Here is a 23219-nt window from a genome sequence, read left to right on the forward strand (position 1 = left end):
CCTGCGAGAGGTGCCTCCGCTACTAGAAAAAGAGTGAACCGCTGCGTTTGAACCTGGTCGCTGCTTCTCGAAGAACCATGTTTTTCCTCTCGCTCCCTCGCGCCGGCGGTGGGCCGGGCCGCGCGCTGTGCACTCCAACCTTCCACGGTCTGTCTGACGGACCCTACCGCCGTCTGCGATTTTCCATGCGCCCTGTCCGCCACGAATACCGAGTAAGTTTGACAAAAGATTGTCTCGGATCCATATGTACGTACATTGCCGTGTGCTGAGCGCTGCGCACATATCTACCGTTGCATGTCTGTTGTGCCGTCTCTCTCTGTCTCTCTCGTGTCGCACAGCATTTGATCATCTGCTCGGCTCTCTGTGTCTGTCGCTCGCGCGAAGGCTTCTATTTGTCGGTGGTTGTGGCTCGTCTCGCGCGTGTGTGTCAAGTTTCGCGATTTTTCCTCGCCTGCATGTCTACAGAACGTTCTCGTGTCTGCGGACGTGCGCAAGTTGGCGGAGACGGCTCGGGAGCTCCTGCGGGAGAAGCAGGCGAAGCGCCGCGCCTTTTGGGAGATTTTCAGCAAGCGCGTTAAGGCCTCCTCTCATCTTCTTTCTCCTGCCGCCATGGCCCTGATTGCACGCAGCTTCGACGTGCACAACCGAGACACCGGTGAGTGGACTTCCGCCGTGTCCCGTCCAATTTAACGAGAGTGAACCTTTAACCAGAACCCCTAACCTCCCCTTACGGCTCCAAGCATCCGTCTGGAGCTTCGCGGTGTCCGAAAGGTCTCTCACGTGCGTTTTTCGGCTTCTCTGCTTCCGATCCGCGCAGTGCCCGCCGCTCTCCGTTCCTGTTTTCTCCGTCTTCCTCGCGGCCCTAACGTTTCAATATTTTTTGTCTCCTTTTTCCCAGGCATCTACGTGGCGCTCGCGACGGTGCTTCCGGCGTGCGTGAAGGACGCAGACGGTCGGTCTCTCCTCTCTCTCTCTGATATCTTTTCTCGGCGTCTGAAGCTCGGCAGCAACCCGCCTCTCTTCGAGGCCCTGGCACGACATCTGCCCAACACCATGTATCAGCTCACGGGTGAGGAAGCAATCAGCAGCCGACTAACGAGCTTCGGGCGACGGCGCCTCGATGGGAGTGCCCCCCCTGCCCTCTCAACCCCCCCCCTCTGCCGGTCTGTCGACAGGCGCCGGGTGCAGGCACCCTAGACGGAGGGCTTCCTTTTTGTCATTTTTTTTCGCGTTCATATTACCGCTGGTTGGGTGGACAGGAAGAGCGGTCTTCGGCCCGTGTGCATCGTCGTTTTTCGCGGGTTTCCTCTGACTTTTTCGCATGTTTTAGCCAAGGATGTGGTGCGCCTCCTCGCGGCGCTGGACGCCGCAGGGCACGCGGACCTGGCGACGTGTCAGAGAGTCGCGCGAAAGCTCCGGGGCGAAATCGAACTACTGGACTGCCATGGTGAGAGGAAGCCGTCGCCGGCAAGTGATTTCTCGAAAAGCGACTCTGAAGGAGACGCAGCGTCCGAGGCCGTGCATGTCGCAGCTGCTCTGTCGCGCGTTGGTCTGCTTGAGCCCGCTCTGTGGCCCCTGGAGTGTCGTCGGCGCTCAGCCGGAGGCGTCGAAGGTGTTTCTGAGGATGCGTCGAACCCGGCTTCAGCCGATCTGATTCGGCACTTCCGAAACAGCCTTTTTTTGGATGTGCCTCCTCAGATCTCGCTGAAGCGTCGGCGGTCTTTGCTGGACAGGGGTACCGGAACCCGGGCCTGTACCAGGCTCTCGCGCGGCGCGCCGTCAAGGTTCAGGACTCCTTCGACGTAAGTTCCTGCTGAGACGCCGAGGGCGCATCGTTGCCCACGCAGAAGGCGCTCGCGCTGGCGATGCAGAGGGCCGCCAGGGCTCGAAGCCTGGAGCTTGCTCGTTTGTTTGAGATAAAAGACGCTCGCATGCATCTTGTGCAAACGTGGTTTTCAGTGCAGCGTGCGCAAATGTGCATGAGCCGCTCGGCCTGTTCAGCGCGCAGCGCCGCCACTGGCGGGCGCGTTCACTCTCGGATGGACTCAGAAGCGGAGCGATTCCGTTTGAGATGTGCGCCGGTAGAAACAAACGCGCGCGCAAAGAGGGCTCCTACCTGAAGCGCCCGGAAGTTGCGGCAAAAAGCTTCCAGTTGTGCGTTTGACACTTGCATGCCTTCCGCCGCCCCCCGCGTGTGCATCGTTTGTGTAGAGTTACGTCTGTGGGCTCGCGGGTCTCAAACGGTTGTTTCGCTGCTGCATTTGCTCTTGCCAGGCGCACACTCTTCATCGCATGCTGAGTGGCTTCAGTCAGAACGCCGTGGCGTGTGACGAGCTGTTGACCTCGTTTTCGGTGCTCCTGGTCGCGTCAAAGGAGAAGTTCTCGAAGTAAGTTTAGCAAGGCTACCTCGGGCTCAGTTTTGGATTTTTCTCCGCCGCCTTTTTAGAGGAACCCTAGACTCTCATCCTGGAGAAAACGAGAGACTGCGGACCAGCTCCACCTCGTTTTTTCTGTCAGGGGAGGTCATCGGGGCTTGAGGAGAGGTTCGGCAGTCTGTGTGCGCCGGACTTCTTTTCAGGCTCTGGTTCCTTTTTTTCTGCGTGTCACGTCAAAGTATCATGTTTCGAATGTGTTTGCCCCCTTTGCTTATTTCTTTCAGCCGCGAGCGCCGCATCGTTGAGCAGCTCGTCGCCGACTCGGATGCCCCACTCAAAGAGCTGCGGGCGTCATACAAGGAAAGCGCGTGAACGGTACGCAGCCGTGATGGCTTCGTCGGTATTTTGTAAAACGACTTTCTGCACGGACTGTTCGTCGAACCCCGCTTTGCAACTTTCGCTGTGGAATACACGCCAGTGTCTTCCGGACGACAGCTCTCCGGCTGCACAGCAAAGCGGTCAGACGTTACGCAACTCGAAGAAGCGAGCCCTTTTAGTTTTCATTCCTCTATTTCCCCGTGTTTGCAGGTATAGCGATGTTTCCGTCGCGTTCGTGGCTGTGTCGTCTCTTTTCTGTAGTGTGTTACGGGCGGCTCTACCGCAGAACTCCGCAAGACTTGAGCCGCGCCTCGTGTGGAGCTAGAGAGAGACATAGTCCAACATCTACTCAGCCACAGAGGGACGTTTTCCTATGCAGACGCTGCGCGACGAGTGGACTTCTGGATGGTGCCGCCGCAGTTTACGGGCTGCAAGGATCACGTGTAATTAGCTTCCCACTGAGATCGCAGAATCCAGAGTCACGCGGGTCTTCGGCCGACTTGATTCGCAAGTGCCCAAGGCACAGTGCAGCGTGTATAGGTGCCGATGGGCAGACCGAAGTGTCGCAGGCAGAAAGCGAACAGCGGGTTCTACGGGGTATCCTGCAGCTCATGTGTCGCCGGCGTTCGCTGCGTATGCCTTCTGGCGCGTCCTGCGCGCGGCATTCCGGCGAAAACGCGGTGGGTGTCTCGTTTCTGTCAGCTCTAACTCACGAAGAGGGCGGCCAGCCAGAGTCACGGCTTCCGCCTGCCGCGGGGGGGCTGCTGCGCCCAGGACCAAAGGTTTCAATCTCCACTAGCCGGGTACAACAGGAAGGCAGGTATCCCGCAAAAACGTCAGCGGCATAATCGACAACACGTATTAGTGGAGACTCCTTCGTCTGATTCCGCACGACTGCGCCCGCGATCCCTGAGCAAACCCTCCGCATGCGATGCACACGAGGCTCGAGCGTCCTAGCTGGCTTCGCTGGCAAATGGTGTTTTTCTGAATGACGCTCGGAGTGTACGAACCATCTTCTCTGTCTCGTAGTTTGCGGGCAGCTAGTCGGCTCGCGTGGAGTGCCAGTATTCCAGCGCCCGCACTCCACAGGCATGCGTGTGTGTTCACGTGACATAATCAAAGATCTGTGGGTCGCGGAGAACCCTGCGCCGGGGGCCATCGCAGTCGCTTTCCCGCAGCTGCGGTTCGACGTCGCGCACTAAAAGGATAGGCCCGGCGCACCCAGCTCTGGCGCGCACCGCCTCCACTTCGGCAGCGTCCAGAGTCACCGAGCAGCACGGCGACGCTGCTCGGTTTTCCGTCTCTCCCTCCGTCCCACGCGGGTTTCGTCTGCCCCACAGTCGCGCACCGGGGCTGGCTGGACCCTCGCGCCGCTCAGGTCGCCCTGCGGGCCCTGACGCGCCATGTTTGGGCGAGGGAGCGCCGGCGGCCGCGGCGGGATGCTCACAGCAGGGCGGCGAGCGCGGGGTTCTGCGGCAGGAGGGCGGCGTCGAAGCTCTGCCTGCGGCGAAAGGCGTGCAAGGCGTTTCCGTGTGAGACTCGAAGCAGCTTCCTGAGTCTCGCGTGCTTGTGTAGCGAGGATCCCAAGCGTCTGTGCGGCGTGGACACCGGCTACGCGCGCGTACACTTTGCAGATGCTGAAGAAGCTCGCGCGCGCACGCAGACCAGGTGTAGCTGTCTCTGCGCATTTGTTCGACGTGCTCAGCTAGGGACTCCGCGTGGGCGAGCACGGCCTCGAGCTCCGGCAGCTCGGCGCTCCTGCAGGACTCCAGCTGCACACGCACCTCGTGGAGCTTGGCTTCGTAGACCGCACGAATGTCTTCGTTTTCTCGCTGAGCTTGCGAAAGGTGGGAGACTAGGCGTGCGCGCTCCTCTTGAGCGTGACTCAGCTGCAGCGCCAACTGTCGGCACTTTTCAGAATTCGCAGCGGCTTCCTCCGAGCAGCAACAGGCAGGACAGCCACTGTGGCGCAGGCGCAGGGGGTAGGCGTCTGCCTCTGGCGAAACAGAAGAGTTCAGCCGGCCGCAGAGAGCGGGCGGGGTAGGGTGAGCATTGTTAGGCAGAGGCGTGCGTGCTTGGCCATAGAACGGAGGCGGGGGATGAAGACACTGATGCGCGGACAGCCAGGGCAGTGAGAGGGGGGCCGGCGGGCTGTCTGGCGAATTCTGCAAGCTGTCGCCCGGGCGCTGCTGCTGGACGGGAGCGAAGACAGGAGGCCCTCGTGGACAGATCGGCGGCGGAGGAATGGCAATGCCGGTCGCATGCCGTTCATCGCAGGCGCGGTGCGACGGCGGGGAGCCGCTTGCACGTCTCGCGACGCGAGGAGTCTGGTGAGCTCGGTGAGGCGATTTTCGAAAACTTCGACAGTCGCTGCTGGCGCGGCACACCGCCGGGGAGGAGGACGCAGTTTTGACAAACGCGTTGCCCTCCAGACGGTTAATTGCCGCCAGCGTGTTCTCCAGATGAGCCTTCAGCTCGTTGTGCCGCAGCTTGAACTTAGAGTCCTCCACTGCGTCCAGCAGGCGCAAATTCAGCTGCTTGATGGCATGGATGTCGTCTGTAGAGGCGACACCTTTTCGAAAAAAGCCAAGCTGTTCCTTGTAGAGGGACGCCGCCGTTTTCGCGGCCGAAGCGCCACGAGGTTCTCGATGGACGCTGGACATCATTTCTGGGGTGTGCCGGAAGGAACTCGGCGAGTTTTCTGGCGGCGAGCAAGAGTGCTTTACGACCGCATCACAAACTATTGGGACCGCAGTTAGTCGCCTGCATGTGACCCGCGGTCTGGTGTTTGCAATCCAGTGTGGGCTGCCTTGAAACAGTGACCATGACTATAGAGAGAGTTGGGCATTCGTCAGGAACAGCGTCCGCCCAGAGCGCCTTCATCCCATCTTGCGACAGGACACAGATGACGTTTTGCAGAGGCAAGAGGCGCGGGCAGACAATTTGGTGTTGCCGCGAATAGCAGTATTTCAGTAAGGATCGACACCGAGCCTTTTTTCCGCTTCTAACCCGGGACGTCGTGGCTGCGGAATGCTGGAGTGTGTGAAGTTCTAGAGGAGACGGCGGGACAGGAACAGCGTGTGAATAGGTGACAGGACATAATCCGAACTCCCCCAGAATACCGGCGTGCTGGATCATTTGCGTGGGCATTCAAGTACCATCTTTGTGAGTAATGGATTGCAAAATGGACTCCTGCGGGCATAGGACTGAGGACTGCCGCGTACGTCAGCAGCACGACCTTTGAGTTGCTGCCATGTTGAGACCGTGCTTGCCTCACTCCACAAATTGACGAGGCTGCTGAATGGCTGCATGCTTGGAAGATGAGAGAGCTCCAACTGGGCGGGGATTGGTTCGATCCTTGTTCCAAGCGAAAAAATGGGGGAAACCAGAGCTGGTTGAATCCATCGCAGCCCCAAAGGCCGGGCCCCACCACGAGGCTCACCGTCGAACCCACGCGTGTGCGCAGGAAACAAAGACAAAACCCATGGTAAGGACAAGATCCTGGACAGAGGTACACACGTAGCAGCTGCAGAAAATGGCACACGTTTCCTCGGAACCAGCGAATCAGTTTCTGCGCAAGACAGAAATCAAAGAGGGGCCGCCGGAGGCAGAACCCCGCTCGCCGGTGGAGCTCTCAGCGACAAAGGTCAAATTTCCGGAGTATTTCAGCGATAAGCACAGGTAGGCGTGCGACCGGATTCAAGAAAGCCGCGGCCAGATAAGTTCCAACGATCCAAGGAGGAATAAAGGGCACTCTGCCTTCTGTGTAAGCTACAGGTTGAGTTACAGGTTGCGAGGTCTCTTGACGCCTCAATCATTCTAACATGAATAAACCGGGGGAACACGCGAGCGTTACTATGGCGTCTAAACCCTCTTGTTGTGTTTTCCATTCTCGCGAGAGCAAAACGTCTCATTGGATCTACCGAAACCGTTCCTAACCAGAATCTCAGCGGGTCGTCTTCCAGGGTTCGAGCTGTCGCTGCCTTCCCTGGCTGGTACAGCGGCGCCGGCGCTGCTCAATTCCGCCGTATTAGGGCCCTGCTCTAGCCAGAAGTTTTTCAGAGGAGTTTGCAGATGCCGCTCAAGTGGTACCTTTTTTTATGTTTCGCTGTTGCGTGCTTAGAGAAAGGGAACTCACGGTGTATGCTCTGCGAAAGGAACTGGACATCGCCCTGGAGGCGAAAGCCAAGAAAGGTGGAGGAACGAAGAAAGGAGGAGCGACGACAACTTTGGCACCACGTAGATTCACAATTGCTCACCAAGAAGCACCGGCGAGCCGCGTGCTGCTCTTGGAGCACATTGTTCCAATTATAGAAGACCGCGCGGTCAAGAAAAAATCATCTTGAGGCGTCGGCCGGCATAAACGGGGATCTACCCCCAAAGCGCATTCTCGTGTGTGAGGAAAGAGGACACTTTGTGCGTGGCGAAGCCCACTGTCGAAATCATTTCCCGTTCCTGTCTCCGTGTCCATCTGCGTTCTACGTCGTCGCCATTCTTTATACGGAAAAACAGCAGGTGACTCTTGCCGTGGCGGTCGCTGAATACCCCTCCGGCTGTACCGACAAACGCACGACGTGAAGTCTGTATTGTCACCTGCTGTGCGCTGAATGCTAAGAGCATCTCGCGCCCACAGCTAAAGGGTTAAGCGGGCTGTAGACGCTGACAACCTCAGGTTCACCATCAACCACCGTGTGGGGGACGCCTTCTTGATGTAAGTCTCTACGGAATACTAGAAACTGCCTTTCACTCAATTAGCGCTGGTTTGAGCTTCTCTAGCATCCCGATGTCAAAAACGCTGTGAAGCGCACGGATGCGCGCGCCTGTCGTCTTGACCTTCGCGGGACTAAAGAGAGGAACGGCGGTCAAGAGTTGGCGGGAAGCCGGCGCAGACACGAAACACAATCACGCTGATGCCGGCACATAAGACATCTATGGAATCGATACATACACCTATCTACGTGTATGCCTCGCTCGCAGAGGCAACAGAAAAACTAGGCACACGAGTGCAGAGACGAGTATGCACAAAGCACACACCGAGGGCTAGCGAACATTTTTGCGGGCGAGGCCCGGCGAGCGCCTCTTTCCTCGCGTGACGGTATCTCAAGCTTCCAAGGCATGGGGTGAAATGTGTGCACAGACTGAAAATCGAGGAATCCGTCGCCGCAGTCTCATCTCCGTGCATACGTAATCTTTATGGATGAGCCGTTCATGTTTGTTCCCTGCAGAGCTGAAAGGCACATGACGCACAAGAGATCCGACACAGGCAGCCAAGACATGAGCATGCGTCATTCACGTAGGTTTTTCACATAGGTGCGTGCACTTAAGTGCTGGTAAAAGCGTCGAGCAATGCATTCGTATGCAATCAGAGTCTCCAGTGTATCTCCACAACAGCTATCCTCGTATGCCGGCCGGCAACCAACTGAGGAGGCGCGCGCCAGAGGCTGTAGCACACTCCTTAAAGCAAAGTTATTAAACTTTGTGAATAAAGTAGATGTGAGAATGCCGGTTTAAGTAACGTTAACTTAAACAGAGAAGTCAAGTGGGTACAGGACACACAAGGGTGAATTACGTCCATCTGTGCATCTCAGTCGATACTATCGGTAATACATTTAGACGCTAACTTCCCGGCTACACATCCTTGGATTCCAGTGTCCCACTACAACAATAGTATTCCACAGAAAAGCCTGGCGGCTCGGAAACGTGGAGAAGTTTTCTTTCCTCCAAGGCACACATACCATTCATAGCGTTGGCCGCGAGCATCTCGTTCTCGTACTCGACGAAGGCGACGCGGCGCCAGAGGACGGGCCGCACTTCAATCATGCCGCTGTGCTTGGAGAAGAGGCTGACGAGGCCCTCCATGGTCGCGTCCTCAGGCAGATTCTCGAGAAACAGGACTTTGTTTGGCATCGCCGGGAAACTCTGGGCGCAACAACGCGAAACAGACAGAAAAAAACGAAGCGCAGTCCATATCCCGGCCGGCGAGCGCCTCACAGTCGTCGCGTGCATCAGCCGGAGGTCACCGGAGGCACAACGACCGCGGAGACGCCTCTGAAAAAACGTGTGCGCGTCACACCCCACTGTCATCCAGCTCCTCTCTTGTGCCGAGGTCAGCACGTTTGTCGCAGCCGCGTGCCGCATCTGAAGACTTTTCAACTATCGCACAATTCGTAGCGCCCGACAAGATCCGACATTCAGGTGGCCGCGAAACAGAGACGAGTGAGTGCAGAGTCTCCCGAAGACCTCTGCTGGCAGAAATCGCTCAGATGTCGCACGCGACGGCTCACGCGACATCTAGCCCCGCGCATCTCGGCAGATAAGCACTCGCTAAGAACAGCCAGCAGACACGAAGGGGTGTGGAAGACTCACCATGTCCACTGCGGGGGGCGGCGCCACAGGCGCGGCCGGCGGGAAGGGGCCTCCAAGCTTCGCGAGCTGCGGCGTCGGAAGCGCAGCCTCCGCTTTGCGCTTCAGAGCATTAGCTGCGGGCACAGAAAAGGAAAGAGAAGGAAGAGAGATGCAGTACTTCAGTGACCGCGTCTGCGGAAAGAAAACCTCTGTCTCTACGCTCGTACGAAAGGCAGTTGGTCTCAACCTCAGCGCGCGATTCCCGCACTGAAACGCTCTCCACACCAGCACCTAACGGCGCGCGAGGCAGCGAATGTATGCGGACAGCTCCGCCTAATGCGGGCACACGCGTTGCGCAGATAGGCGTGTAGAGAGCGTGCAATTCTTTATTCTTCTGAGCGCCAGTCAGCATTCTCGCAACTCACCCGGCTCCATAGCAGGTGGCTGCGGCGCCAGGGGCGTTGCCACGGCCGGCGGGACAGTCGCCACCGCAGCCGCCCCGTCCGCGCCCGCCTGCGACGCACCACACACCGACACCTTGCCTGGAGTCTCCCTGGTTTCTCCGCGGCTGTCCGCGGGTTTGCGTGGCTAGAAAATCTGAATTTCGAAGGTGTAAAGCACCACGACGCCGCCAACATTGCCTCCCCCCCACCCCCCAGGCGACTGGGTTGTTTCGGGTTGAACGTGTGGAGCTCCAGAGTGGTGCAACACGGCGAAGCAGGCGCTGGCCTCCACGAACTCCTGCGTCGTTTGCGGCACCGCCCCAGCGAGATCCGCACTGCTGCGCGCCAGCCCTTCGGGGGCCAGCGGTGCCCAGGAGCGTCAACGGCGCTTCGGCGCTGAAAAGGAAAGCAGACTGACCTGCATCTGCATGTACTGCTGTTGCATTTGGAGGAAGAGCTCGCGCTGCCTCTCCTCCCGCTCGCGAACCGCGCGGGGCTTCTTCGGGCCGGGCGGCCTCGGCGTAAACGTGCCGTCCTCCTTCGCGATGATGTCGCTCTTCGTAATGCTGTAGTTGATGCGCTGTTCAGGATGAGAAGACACAAGTGGACACGACTGATGAACGACAAAGCCCACTAAAGAGCCATACAAAAGCGGGAAAATCTGAGACGGGTCGAGGACTAGTGAACGCAGGCGCCTGCACGAGGCGCGCATCCTCTGGGCACCCTCTTCGAGAAGTTGCGTGGCAAACCTCGTTCCTTTTTCAGTTGCAATGGAATAAAGTAAACTAGCAGTTAGTTTAACTCTATCTCAACGAAAAATCACTTGTGTATTCGTTTCCCTTGAGTCTGCAGTAAATTTCATAGAACCCGTAATGAGAAAGGCAGGTGGGCGGGCAACGAGAAGGCCTCCGCCAGCTGTACACGGAGCTGGCGCAGATGCGCCGCACACTCCACACGACATACAGGTAGATGAATCGAGATGAACCTATTTTCTAACGAGACTGCATACAGTGCATACGAAACGCAAAACTAGCGGCTTCCTCCTGGCAACCGCAGCGCCTCGGGGCCGCGCCCGCCAGCCGATAGCTCTCGAAAAAGGAAGAAACTGCAGCCGTGTCGTCTGCCCGCTCTAGGAAAGCAACAGCAGCCCGCCAAGTTCTTTGAAACAACGAGGAAACACGAGCACAACCCTGCGAAAGAGGGGTAAATTCTGCAAAGAAAGGCACTCACCAGCGGCTGACCATGGTAGACGAAGGCCTGCATGCCCTGAATGGCTTTCGTCGCGGACTCCACCGACGCGAACACGATCCACGCCTGTCCCCTGAACATCGTAGATCGCCAACGAACCAAGCAAATTTCTCATATCGCTGTCGCAACGATACTTACATATATATCCGTATGTTACCCATCAGAAAACTCATATCACCGTCGAACGATACCTACAAATATATATATATATATATATATATATATATATATATATATATATATATATGCATATTCTCGAATACATTGCTTGTAACTGCATAACTGGTTCGATATGAAAGCGTCTCTCTTCGCTATCCGCTAGACACATATTTGCCCTGAGAAACTTCAACACTCCAAGCAACAGCGTCCGCGGACTCTGCAGGCGAGAAGTCCCACATGAAAATTTGCAGAATCGGGAATCGGCGTCTGTACCTGCGCCAGAAGGAGCTCATGGCAACAATTTGCCGAATCTCTCCGAACTGCTTGAACATGCTTCGCAAGTTCTCCTTGAGTTCTGCGGGCCCCAACGACGCACACACGCGCACGCCGAGCTCCTCTCTACATGGCGCGACGACCGCCCCCATCGTGGCGCCACTGTGGGCTCTCGATGCACATGCACACACAAGGCCTAAATGTGTACTTATGCTGAACTCTTAGAGCCTCCTATCCGGCGGCGAGGCGACAGCGAACCCGTCTTGCTGTGGGCCTCGCGCCTCGTTCACACCTTCACAGAAACACCCGAAGCACACACAGCGGGTCGAGGAGGGGGGGAGGGGGGAGGGGGGAGGGGGGAGGGGGGCCAGAGAGGAGAGAGAGGAACGACGGAGCCGTAGGCCACCGCTGGAATACACTTTCCCCGTGCGCCGAATCACCGCGCTTCTTCGTGTGCTGTTCGCTCTCCTCCGCCAGGTCTTGGCCGCAGCGGCGCTTGCCCCGGTCAACTCACCTGGGAGCTTGACTTTGTCGTTAATGTTGTTGATGTAGATCGTCTGGTTCGGTGGAATGCTCATGTCCTGCGTGGGCGGTTGCATGTTTCGGGGCTTTCTGACCATGCCGGGGAGCCCCATGGGGCCGATGCCCATGTCGGGCATCAGCATGCCCATGGCTGGCGGCGCCATGAGCGGCGGGAAGCTCGGGCCGCCGGCCCCGGGCGGGCCTCCTGACCCCGGCAGAATGCGGGGGCCGGGCATTCCACCTGGGCCACCCCCCGGCGCGCCGCCGGGGATCATCGAAAGAAAGTCCTGTCCAGGGAACCCAGGGCCTCCTGGCCCAGGCGGGGGCAGCGTGACAGGCCCACCTTGGCCCCCGGGAGGCGGTGCGCCCCCGCCGAATGGTGGATGCATTGCGGCGGACAGAAGAGACGCGATCGCAGAGGAGACAAGTGGAGTGAGGGCGATGACGCCTCACCGCGGTGGCAGCGGAAGAGCCGGGGGACACAGCTGCACGATTAGATCCAGGCGCAGGCGGCGAAGAGGCCCTCGGCGGCAGAAAGGCGTACGGAGTCAAGAGGCAGCAAATGCGACGCTACGCAAAGACTCAGCTGGTACGAAGGACCGACTTACAAATACAAGTTGAATACAGTGAGAGCACATGCAGTGCGCGTCAGAAGAACGACTTCTTGAAGCCGCAGGCCGCCGATCCCGTCTTGAAACGCGGGATGTGTCGATGTGTCCAGAGAGTTGCAAACGTCGAAAAGACTCGCGAGAGATGGTGAATGCAGCAGCCCGATAGGCGCTTCTGTTCAGCGTGCAAATAAAAGAGCGGCAGACGGTGCAGATAAAAAAACAGAAAGGCGTCAACTATGCTCGCAAGCTGCGGCAGGACACATCTGCATGTTACCCGCGACACGAGACGCAGAGATCGGAACTGAGGGAGGTCAGGACACATTTAGGGGCAGCCACACTTAGCACAGGGATGCCTCTAGAACGAACCAAAGATGACGCTAGACTGGAGAGAAAGAAATTTGCGAGGTGCGGGTCGCGTCGCCCCGTCCGCAACAAGGTTTCGCCTAGACAGAGGTGGCGACCGGCAGCAGTTTCTCTGGAGGACAACGAGATGCCGAAAAACCACATCGCTCAGCGAGGAGCAAAGAACGATGCGTTCGACCGACTCCCGTGAAGTCCGGTGCATATTTTCGACTCACAGAGATGGATGCCGACCGGACTTCTCGCTTGGGACATCTTGCATGCGCGCGGGAGCAGACTGAACCTATTGCGTGTGGCTTGAGGTGACTGAGAGCAGCATGTCCAAGAAACATCGTCGGGAGTTCGCCCGTCCACACACAAAGGAAAGATCCTCTCCTATAGTGTGCGCGTGTGCGTGGCATTTCGCAACCTCTGTTGTATTAACTGGATCTTCCGCTGAATTCCTGGTTAGTCTCTACTTCTGCGCCGTACAGTAGCTGCGCGTTCGTAGAGCCGAGGCAGCGCCTCTCCAAGAGAAGGCGAGCCTTGCGCGGAGACTGAGCAGCTCAAAATAGCTTAGTTGGAGAACCTGGAGCGCTGCTGAATATAATAGGCGGCCAGCACCCAGCCTTGCAATATGTGTGATATAGCGCGCATTTCTGAAACCCATCACGTAAACCCTGCGGGCGCGGAGAGCAGCCTGGTTGTCTGAGCAGGACGCATCTCCTGGGAGGCATAGACACTCGATAGGCAGAGGCAGCAGTGGAACTCTAGCTTGCACAGGGAGGATGAGCGATGGATAGCAGTGTAAGCTTGTTCTGAAGACGAGAGGCCTTCAGAGGTCATGACCAGCTGATGATAGGTACGAGACCACGAGGCGTTTTGCGATCGGTGTTGGAGGCAACATCGAGCAGCTACGACGGTCCTGAGAAGGCCGACGCAGCGGACTATTGATTAGGCAGACAGCTGCCGAACACTCTTCACAGAACGGCCTCCTGCAGCTGTCCACGCAGGGTGTCTTTTCAACTCTGCAAAGCCTCAGGCGCCCCAGCCGCGAAGGACGCGTTAGAGGCCCGAGAATCTGCCGGATGCAGAGACATGCCTTCAGCACGCCTCCTCTTAGCGAGTACCATGTCTCTTCAAATGCATCGTGGCGAAATGCGGGGAGTGAGGCTCAGAATCGACTTCCGCGTTGCATCACAACGCCCCTGATGAGGCCGTTACGCACATGACTTCCGAAACCGAAAAAAATGAAACATTCGACTCCACTCATGTGATCTCGAAAATCTGGCAAATTGTGTCATAGAATACTCCCAAGTGCTCCCGAGCGACCTGCATGAGGAGACAGGCTGCTGACCATTTTCGGCTGCCATGTCCGCCACACCGCCTCTGCCCGTGAACTGACTTGACTGTGACCCTCCGCTCGCCTCAACTACGCATCTGAGCAGTGAAGAGATGCCTGAACGAACTGACTGCAGCTGTCGCCTCGTAGTGCGTGTAGTCGAAAACGTTAACGCGTAGGCCTGGAGAGCCTTTAGGTGCGTGAACGATTGAGCGATGCCGGGTCGGGCTTTGAGTGTACTCCAGCTCTCCGCCAACCCGAGCGAATGTTGGAGGGAGACATCGCCCTTTGCAGTGGTTGCATAAGAGGAAGTTCGACAGGATCAAAACAACACCAAGAGTCTGCGCAGCAGAACAGCACCATGATGCTAGACATGGCGCGACGGATGACATCTACAGGGGAATTAGGGTACGACCAACCCGCATGCCCACCCCGAGGATGCTTAGTCGAACAGGGAGAAGCCCATGTCGTCCTCCTCTTCTTCCTCCTCCTTCACTTCCTCCTTCTTCGCGGCCTCGCCAGCGCCAGCCGCGGCTGCGCCACCAGCGGCCGGCGCAGCGGCGACGGCACCGCCAGCGGGCACCTTCTGCAGCTTCTCCATACCCTCCGCAATCAGCTGCGAAACGAAAAGAGACACGCGCACGCGTACGATGTAGCAGGTAAATTCCTGGGATCTTGAAGCACTCTGAGATGCCACAGAACACACCGGAGACTGGGCATTTTCCACATGGACCCCTTTTATCCCATGTTCACTACAGTGAGGCCCTTAATCAACGGCACCAGCAAAGGTTGAGGGACTTCCGGCAGCCCTGCTATATTGTTTGGGAGACGCCGCAGGCGACCCGCAACTCAATCGTAAGCGGTAATGACCGATGAACGCATCTGTGATGCCCAGGTTCAGGATTCAGAAAACCGGCCGAACCCGTACATGCGAAACTCGCACTCAACCGGAGGGCGCCGCAGACGGGGCTGCAGGGCCCGGGCGACGAACCTGCGTTCACGTGAACCGAATGAATGAAGTGAAAAAAGAGTATTTTGAGGTGACCGCAAAAGCACATGCTTCTGCATGTAAAAACCGGGGAGCAGAATTTTGGGGTCCGCGTCGTCACATGCCTGAGCGTACCTCGTGCGGGGTCTTGCCCTCGACGGCCTTGAGGAATGCATTCAGAATGTCGCTCTCGACATCGATGCCGACAGAGGAAAGAGTCTTCTCAACCTGCTGCTTGGTGGGCGCGTCGTTGCCGGACAGCACCACCATCAGGTACGCAGCCACATATTTCATCGCCATTGTGTCGAGTGTGGTTCAAAGCAAGTTTTCCGGGAGTGCCGAGCCAACAAAAACGTCTCTGCAGCAGGAAGGGCGTGGAGACTGACAGTGCGCAGGGCCTGATCAATCACTTTAACCACTGAAGCAAAGGACAGAAAGTGATTCCCCCTCACGCTCAGCAGGGCATCGTGGCAAAATCCCCGACAAGAGTGCATGCGTGTGCCCTGCGCCGCTCGATCCCCACGTGAACAGGTCTCCCAAGTCTGCCCCCACATAAAAGGGCAGATGCATGCTCGGTCGGCTGCAATGCATGCGCAGGTGTGTCTAGGAGGGGGGCGCCTGTTTTCTGCTGGCGGCTAATAAACCGAGCTCCACTTGCGGACTGCGGGGCAGCGCGGGCGAAATGCGCCGTTGTGTACCAGGGTGCTCGAGTGGAAAGCGGGGACGTTGCGAGTGAAAAGGAGGAAAAAGAGGTGTGAAGGTCGTTCGGCACGGCCTACCCGTCACCTTTTTCATTGTCACTTTACCGACTGACGGTGTAAGGGCGAAATACTGCACGCGGCACCGCCTCTTTTTTTCGCCTGACCAATTCCTGTTAGCACGATGGTGAAGAAAGGAGAGGAGAATCCCATGCGGAAGATCCGCATTGAAAAGCTGACCCTCAACATCTGTGTCGGCGAAGTGAGTCACTTTCCTCCGGATTTTCAGGCACTCTATTCCCTTTTTATTCACTAGTTTTCCCCTCTGTCCCTCTCTGCGTTGGCGAAGAGGACGGAAGCTCCTCTTGGGAAGGGGGAGACGACGGGGGACGCCTGGAGCGACATTGCGATCTTTTTCGCATGAAGTCTGCGACTCTCTGCGGAGAAAACCTGTGGGGTCCTCGTGTCCAGGAATTTGCGGACGGCGCGGGTTCCTTACTCGCTTTCCTTCGATTGAGAGGAGATTTGCTGGTTCGCCGACGCTGAGCAAATAGTTGACGGGGGAGGTGTGCTGTCCCCGTGGATGTATCTCGCGCACGTCTAGTAGACGACACCACGCGCTTGGAGTGTCTTCAGGGCAGGGGAGAGGAGAGGACAGAAACCCCTTTTTCCGAGGCACACGCGTCTTTGCGGGTGCCTCCGGGCCAGAAAACCTGAAGGAAGTCTTTTCTGAGCATGTCGTGTGTGCTGTCGGTGTGCAGTCTGGGGATCGTCTGACCCGTGCCGCTCGAGTGTTGGAGCAGCTGACAGGGCAGCGGCCTCAGTTCTCCAAGGCGCGCTTCACCATCCGTTCCTTCGGTATCCGCCGCAACGAAAAGATCGCCTGCTACGTGACTGTCCGTGGCAAGAAGGCCGAGGATATCCTCGAGAAGGGTCTCAAGGTCAAGGAATACGAGTTGAAGAAGAAGAACTTTGCTGACTCCGGCAACTTCGGTTTCGGAATCCAGGAGCACATCGACCTGGGCATCAAGTACGACCCCTCCACTGGTAAGCGCGTGACTCCGGTTCGGTTCGGTCCGCTTGCCGTCGGCGGTGGAGAGAAGTCGTGTGGCTGTGGTCGGTGAGGGCCTCGTTTCTTCCCGGCGGTTGACGCCCGTTGAAGCCATGCATGTTGTACCGTGGCGCCGTTTTCGAGGCTGCAGGATGGGCATCGTAGGTGGGTGCGTGTTCTGAATCGTTATCAGACACCACTGCGGGCGGTGGCACACACGCTCCGAAGATCTCAGTCGATTTCACACGTCCGCATGTCGTACCCTGCGCGAGCGCCTTCTGAAGGCTGTCAGGCCCGATGGCGAGCTGGCATTCAGCTCCGCTGGAGGAGCGGTTCTCCGGCGCTGGTCTGGCTGCGTGCCTTCAAGGAGATTCCGTGTTAGGCTCGTCACGTCATCGAGAGGAGGCGAAATGATACCTGCCGACCCGCCGTTTCTACCTCGAATGAGTGTCTTTTCTGTCACGTGCGTGTTCGCAGGTATCTACGGCATGGACTTCTACGTGCAGCTGACCCGACCCGGAAACCGGGTTGCACACCGCAAGAGAGCGCAGGGCAGAGTGGGTCACCCCCACCGCGTCACCAAGGAGGACAGCATCAAGTGGTTCCAGCAGACCTACGACGGCATTGTCATGAACCACTAAATTGTTCTCTGTTAGGGAAGCATGTTGGGCTGCAAACTGTTCGTGGTGGAAGTTGCTTGTAATCTGCCGTGCTGAAGCCAACTGATGCATGGAACGATCATACTTTAATCCTCTTCGCTCCGCTCTCCTGAAACCCCGGGGTGCCACTAACTTCTGTACCGTGGACGGTCAGAAAATCGCCGACCGCGAGGGCAGCGTGTAGCCAGGAGAGAGGATCCTTCATGGGGCGGCTCGTCCAACGCGTCCGTCGTTGGTGGGCATGCAGGAGAGCCTGTCACAGCTGACAGCGACGGCCTGTTGCAGCCGGTGACGGTGGATGGCGAAAAAAAAAAGTGCCGCTTCCGCTTCGGTGTTTCCAGAAGAGCCTTGGACTGGGACAGCGCTGGCACCCCGGTTGGCCTTACGTGCGAGCTGCGGGATGTCCCCTGTAGCTGGTTCCGTTTTTCCGCTCGATTAGAAGGCAACACAATGCACGTCCCCGCTTCCACTTTCTCTAGCAGGCCAAGCAAAGGCATGCGACGAACCCGGTGCATCTGTTAGTCGCATGTCGCTCTCCGCACAGAAAAGGGACCGCGCATTATTTGACTCAGTTGCTCCTTTAATCAGCCACCCCAAATTGCTGCGTCGCTGCGTCGAACTGTAAAACGGTTGGAAACGAGAGGCGGCGTTTCGGACATGAGATCTAGCAGGGGAAAAGACGCGCAAGCGACCGTCGGTACGTGCAGTGGCATCTGACGTGATGCTACATAGCAGCAGTTGCTAAGACCATACATACGTTCGGAAGTTTCGGACCCTGCGACTCCCCAAAGACGGCTTTAAGTAGCACTAAGTCGACAGGAATTCACGTGTGGCTCCGTGTCCGCTGCGCGCATAAGAGGCAGGCAGTAAGGGGGAATAGGGACGCCGGTCGCTGTCCAGACACCCATAAAAAGTGAATATGGCCTAGAGGTATCTTCGAGGGTTTCTAGGCCACTGGAGAGCCGCACGAGATGACGACGAAGATTCGAGGTAATCACTTGTGTGTGAAGGTAGCCGATGACTGCAGCACCTCTACGGTAATTGGAGAAGCCCACAAGAGTACTGCTAGAGAGCGCGTTATCTACCGACCTTTGAGACCAGAGTGGCAGAGGGTTTACTAACGTGGCGAGAGCCGCCCAGCGAAAAAGTAGGCCGAGCAGGATTCGAACCCACGACCACCCGGTCCGTAGCCGGGCATTCTATCCAACTGAACTATCGGCCCTACAGTTCGCAAATGGTATCATCGGCCATCAATAAATCACCTACACGGCACATGTGCGCCAAGCTTCCTTACGCATTTTTAACGAAAAGAAGTATTTCAAGCACATTAATATCGGGAGTGTATGTGTTTGTTCACTGAGAGTAGGAGAGAGGCCCCACAGAGGGTTTTGTTGCGTGCTTCCAGCGCCGCCAGACGGCCGTCGCCTTCTGCCGAGGCTTCTCCAGGATGAGGCATCGCGAACCGTATGCACAGAGTGGAATGGCATAGATGACTGGTTTTGACATCGCACGGTCATATGCATCTGTATCGAGCGCGTTTGCTCTAGTGGTACGAGCCGGTTTGGAGTCAGCTGCATGCTGCATGCGCCACGGTTTCCTCGGCAATGTAGTGTACCACAGTGTTACTCCTCAGGAGCTCAGCTCCTACAGTCATCTAGTATGTGTGGAGTTATTCCCCTTCACATGATACCGAGTATGTGTAGCTTTGAAGAGGATTGCAGAAGTCGTTCTAACTCTACACCCTCCCATGGAACCCCACACAAGTCCCGATTCCGACGGCGTTGCTACTGCACATCTAAAATCCCCTCCATAAAAGTTGAATTGCTAACTTGCAGTAGGCTCGGTTCAGCTTCCTGTGCGTCGGTGGCCCTGAACTGGCCGGCTTCACTCGAGGCGCCTAGAAGAAATATGGGGGACACCGCGAATCTCGGGGGCGTGTCCAGCCTCGCTCTCTGCTACCACCCCAATCCTGAATGGCACGGGTGCGGAGTCTTCTTCTGGCTTTGAGGCAGTCGTGGTCACATCGTCGGTGCCTGCGTTCTCGAGCAAATTCCTGCACTGCGGCACGAGGTGGCCTGGGAAATGCACAGGGAAGTGGTCTGCGGGGTAGGCCCCACTCTCGTCGTTGTAAGTGAGAACTTCAGAACCTACGCCACTTGCGGCGCAGCGCTCTGTCATTCTCTGGCTTCCACATTCTGTTCGCCTCTCCTGCGGAGACCACGTCCGTCCCACGACGCGGTAGCGGACGCCGTCGTTCGGATTCTTAATACACGACTCGGGGCGCTGCGAGTCTTGCTTGGCACCGGCCGGCCTGTCTCCTTGCCAGGGCTCAGCGGCTGAACTGGCTGAACGCGAGACCAGAGGCGCCCTGCTGTGCGAGGGATGTCTGCAAGATCTCACCGCGCTGGGAGGCTTCCGATGCCGGCTCACAGCCGAGCAGTCAGAAGCGGAACGCCGCCTCGCCGGCCTCCCAATAGTCGAGGGAAGGGGGCGCCTCGATGTGCGGAAACCTGCGCTCGGGGTCCCGTGTGGCCCGATGGAACCGTCGACGCTTGCGGAGGTTTTTCCGTCACTCTGACAAGGCGGTAGAGTGCGCGAAGGGTGGCACCGCAAATCTGTTGATGGGGCGTGATTTATTTCGTCACTTGACGTACATGACGCCGGAGACTCAACACCTGCGCAAGGGCAGGGCGTCTGACCACCGTTGAGCTCCACACACCACTTTGGTAGCCGGGGCTGCCCTAGGCGAGTAAGAGGTTGGGAGGGCGGAATCTCTCGTTCCTTCTGGGCCTGCTGGCGCCCTCGACCCTCGCGACGAGTTCTGTATGCGGTCTGAGCAAGCTCAACTTGCTCGAAATATCCAGTGGGGTCCGAAGTTCCGGACAATTCATCGTCGCTTTCGCCAAGCAGTCCACCCGGCTGAAGCGACGTTACTTCGCATGTCCCTGAAATCCACATAGAGAGGCTCCCGGAAGCGTATGACGGCAGAATCGTCGCTTGTCTTGCAGTGCATTCGCCGTCGGCTAACGTGGCACAGACAGGCGGGCCGTCAATTCAAGGCGTAAATGTAACTGCGCTGCTACGGGAGAGTGCTGAAAAATCCAGCCGTTCCTGGACGGCAGGCCTCGGAGGTAATCTGAAATAAAAGAAGCATATTAGCGATGCACCTGATACGACGCGTGCTTCCGACATCCTCCTGGTTAATGCAGCTACCCCAGAGGCGCTTATGGAGGTAATCTGCTTTAGGGCAACGGGTTTATTACGGGTAACCTTGCCCGCCCTGGCACACACGCGCATGCCGCCAAGGATGCCCATCAGTATTCGATGGGGGGCTTACCATAGGCGTCTTCATTTAAGAGTGTTTTGATGGCGGACTGCCCACTGGCACAGCCTCGAATTACTTCTTCGAAGAGTCTTCGCGTGTGCCAAAGAATTGTCGATGCCTGCAGCCCCAGCGGTAGCAAATGCAAATGCCATTATCTCAAACCCCTTGGGCGGTTCCCCGTGAGCGCAATCAGAGACCGCGGAAGAGAAACTGCGCGCTCCAGTGTCTCCTTGTGCAGTGCGAGTATGCAGCGTGAAAAGCTGTGCTCTGTCCGCGGCTTTGCAGCATGGGGGGAGCACAAATGAAAACACTCGAGGTTCAGCAAACCGCCGCGCATCGATGAATCCCTGCCACAGCATGCCACGCCTCTGGCTCTGCCGCGGCCACCGCCGTGAGCGGCGATCTCCTCTAAGCAAAAGTTACTCGCAGGCTGCCTCGACGATCATTTCGTGTTTTAAGACGTCATACATGGTCATGGACAACGTCAGAAAAGCAGTAGACTCGGTTCAGAGCCATGGGTCGCTCCTCCTCGTTGTAAGGCGTTTGCAGCGGCGCATGTCTAACCAAACCGCTGCTGTCAGTTAGCAGAGTCGCAACTGCTTCAGTCGGACGTTCTTCTTGGTTATCTCTCGTTGTTGCCCCCGTTTGTGCCGCGCATTCGGTGGGCGCTTGGATTTCGTTCCTTTTCAGCAGGCGGCACACACCGCCAAAGATACACTGCTGGTCCGCAACCGGCGCCACCCTGGGATGAAGCCTGAAGAGCCTAGAATTTTCTTCACTTTGCACCGTAGATCTGCACTGCAACTCGTCTGAAGCAAGAATCTCTAATCTGGGTGAAGACACATGCGGTTCGCCCGTCGCTGCTTCCGTTGCTGAAGGTTGTATTGGTGGCGCTGCCACGGCGCAGTGGATAGACGCAAATTCTGCTTGGCGCAGCTGATTCCTCCCTTCCCCTTGCATCTGACTTTGAGTCTTTCTGTGCGGGGACGGGCGTGCGGCCAGGCTTGACCCGTAGATGTTGGTGGAACAACCCTCGGACCGTCTGAGAAGCAGAACAGTCGTTGGCGATTGATTGGTTGGCATATCTCGCGTTCTGGAGCGAAGAGCAGCGTCAAGCTTTCCACCTGCACACACGCCTCCTACTCCTGACTCAGTGCCCAACGCCTGCTGAACAGGAAGCCTAGAGAGACTTTCTTCGCTGCTCCCGTTTTCATTACATCTCACTACCGGATGAAGGCTTCTTTCTGTATCTGCCCTCGAGTCTGGCAGAGCGTGCCCGGCGTATTGTTCTCGCACAGATAACAGTTCGTGTGTCCTTTCTCGCGTGGAGGGAAGCTCGTATGCGCCATCTAATTTTTGCTGAGAAGAAGCTTGCACGGTGGGCGTGTTCGTTTTGCTGGACTCGTGCCGCGGGTCCTCCCCCGGAGAGCCACCTGTTTTGCTGCTCTCATCTGAGGTGGACATGAGTTTTTTCTGGCTTTTATGCGTCCTCAACCGGCAGTTTTTCTTCGCCGACGACACACAGTTCCCCATGGCGGGCACGCAGTAGCTCTCAGAATTGCAAAAACCAAGCTGCAAGGGGGTTAGAGCATCCAATCGCGGTAGCGCATGCAATTTTTCTCTCTGCTTTCTGTTGGCCTACTAAAGCGGGGCGGGAACTACACGCAGAACGCACGGGGGTGATCCAAGATTATCAAGGCCTTCCGTTACTGATAAGCTAGTTCCCTTGCAGAAGTAGTAGAAGTTGCCATCACTACACTAGCTCTTTCCACAGATCAACGGGTGTCCCTGAGTGCTCTTCCTTTCTCGGGTAAAGAGCTCTTTTTATGTGAGCGGTTCGGTCTCGCTATGATGTGCTCTCCCAGCCAGCACTTCGCGCATGGGGTAACTGTAAGAGTAGGGGCAATAGCGGTCGAGAATGCGGAAGATCAGTCAAAAGGTGTCCACACAAAAAACGGAGACTGGGGGAGTGGGAAACGACCGAAATCTACAGGCGAAGTTCCGTCATTCTTCGAAGTTGAGAAGCCCTCAAAATGAGCTACAACATGCTATCTTTCCTAAAGATTTGTCTCCGCACCCGAAGCTGGATCGACTAATCAGGCTACAGCCAGAAAGTCGGACCACGCGGGGTGTTAATATTCATTGATAATCCTGTTTACACAGTGAAAATTATCTCCTCAGAAGGGATAAGGGGTTCCGATCATTTCAGAATTCCGCTCCGCACGCATGACATAATTCGTAAGCTGGCAAAGCTGGCCTAGTCTGTCCCACGCATGCAGTGGGTCAGGTGTAAGAGCCTCAGCCGCAGGAACGTGCTCTGTTCTGTTAGTAAAAACCGTCTGGTGGCGGCCCTTGCCTGTCATCAGGCCAGGGCGCTTCATCTAATCAGGAAAAAAAGCTCTGGGTATATGCATCTGATCGCAGTCTACCTTTCTGTACCGCGAAACTCCAACTACAGAGGGT

At 57.1% G+C, this 23219-nt stretch overlaps 6 protein-coding genes and 1 non-coding gene across 7 annotated transcripts; 3 read left to right on the forward strand and 4 right to left on the reverse strand.

The window, feature by feature from the left end:
- Positions 1-77: 77 nt before the first annotated feature.
- BESB_071190 (uncharacterized protein) lies at positions 78-2747 on the forward strand (the record flags this gene model as incomplete). The annotated part of the gene is made up of 7 exons (XM_029365492.1): positions 78-212; positions 466-655; positions 899-1069; positions 1331-1447; positions 1699-1802; positions 2275-2387; positions 2660-2747. The coding sequence occupies 7 exons, from the start codon at positions 78-80 to the stop codon at positions 2745-2747; spliced, it is 918 nt and encodes a 305-aa protein (XP_029217976.1).
- A 1109-nt stretch (positions 2748-3856) lies between these two features.
- BESB_071200 (uncharacterized protein) lies at positions 3857-5419 on the reverse strand (the record flags this gene model as incomplete). The annotated part of the gene is made up of 1 exon (XM_029365493.1): positions 3857-5419. The coding sequence occupies one exon, from the start codon at positions 5417-5419 to the stop codon at positions 3857-3859; it is 1563 nt and encodes a 520-aa protein (XP_029217977.1).
- Positions 5420-6288: 869 nt separating this feature from the next.
- BESB_071210 (uncharacterized protein) lies at positions 6289-7099 on the forward strand (the record flags this gene model as incomplete). Its single annotated transcript, XM_029365494.1, has 2 exons — positions 6289-6434; positions 6877-7099. The coding sequence occupies 2 exons, from the start codon at positions 6289-6291 to the stop codon at positions 7097-7099; spliced, it is 369 nt and encodes a 122-aa protein (XP_029217978.1).
- An 822-nt stretch (positions 7100-7921) lies between these two features.
- On the reverse strand, positions 7922-12132 carry BESB_071220 (RNA recognition motif-containing protein; the record flags this gene model as incomplete). The annotated part of the gene is made up of 7 exons (XM_029365495.1): positions 7922-7980; positions 8489-8672; positions 9120-9307; positions 9956-10121; positions 10772-10862; positions 11222-11303; positions 11736-12132. 7 exons carry the CDS (start codon positions 12130-12132, stop codon positions 7922-7924), a joined length of 1167 nt encoding a protein of 388 aa, XP_029217979.1.
- A 2345-nt stretch (positions 12133-14477) lies between these two features.
- BESB_071230 (ribosomal protein RPP2) lies at positions 14478-15323 on the reverse strand (the record flags this gene model as incomplete). The annotated part of the gene is made up of 2 exons (XM_029365496.1): positions 14478-14651; positions 15159-15323. 2 exons carry the CDS (start codon positions 15321-15323, stop codon positions 14478-14480), a joined length of 339 nt encoding a protein of 112 aa, XP_029217980.1.
- Positions 15324-15905: 582 nt separating this feature from the next.
- On the forward strand, positions 15906-17413 carry BESB_071240 (ribosomal protein RPL11; the record flags this gene model as incomplete). The annotated part of the gene is made up of 3 exons (XM_029365497.1): positions 15906-15983; positions 16483-16768; positions 17250-17413. The coding sequence occupies 3 exons, from the start codon at positions 15906-15908 to the stop codon at positions 17411-17413; spliced, it is 528 nt and encodes a 175-aa protein (XP_029217981.1).
- Positions 17414-18579: 1166 nt separating this feature from the next.
- On the reverse strand, positions 18580-18653 carry BESB_075640. Its single transcript has one exon. It is a non-coding gene; the product is annotated as a tRNA-Arg (tRNA).
- Between the last annotated feature and the right edge of the window lie 4566 nt (positions 18654-23219).

The sequence above is a fragment of the Besnoitia besnoiti genome (assembly GCF_002563875.1).
Source record: "Besnoitia besnoiti strain Bb-Ger1 chromosome Unknown contig00007, whole genome shotgun sequence".
In the NCBI taxonomy this organism is placed as follows: domain Eukaryota; phylum Apicomplexa; class Conoidasida; order Eucoccidiorida; family Sarcocystidae; genus Besnoitia; species Besnoitia besnoiti.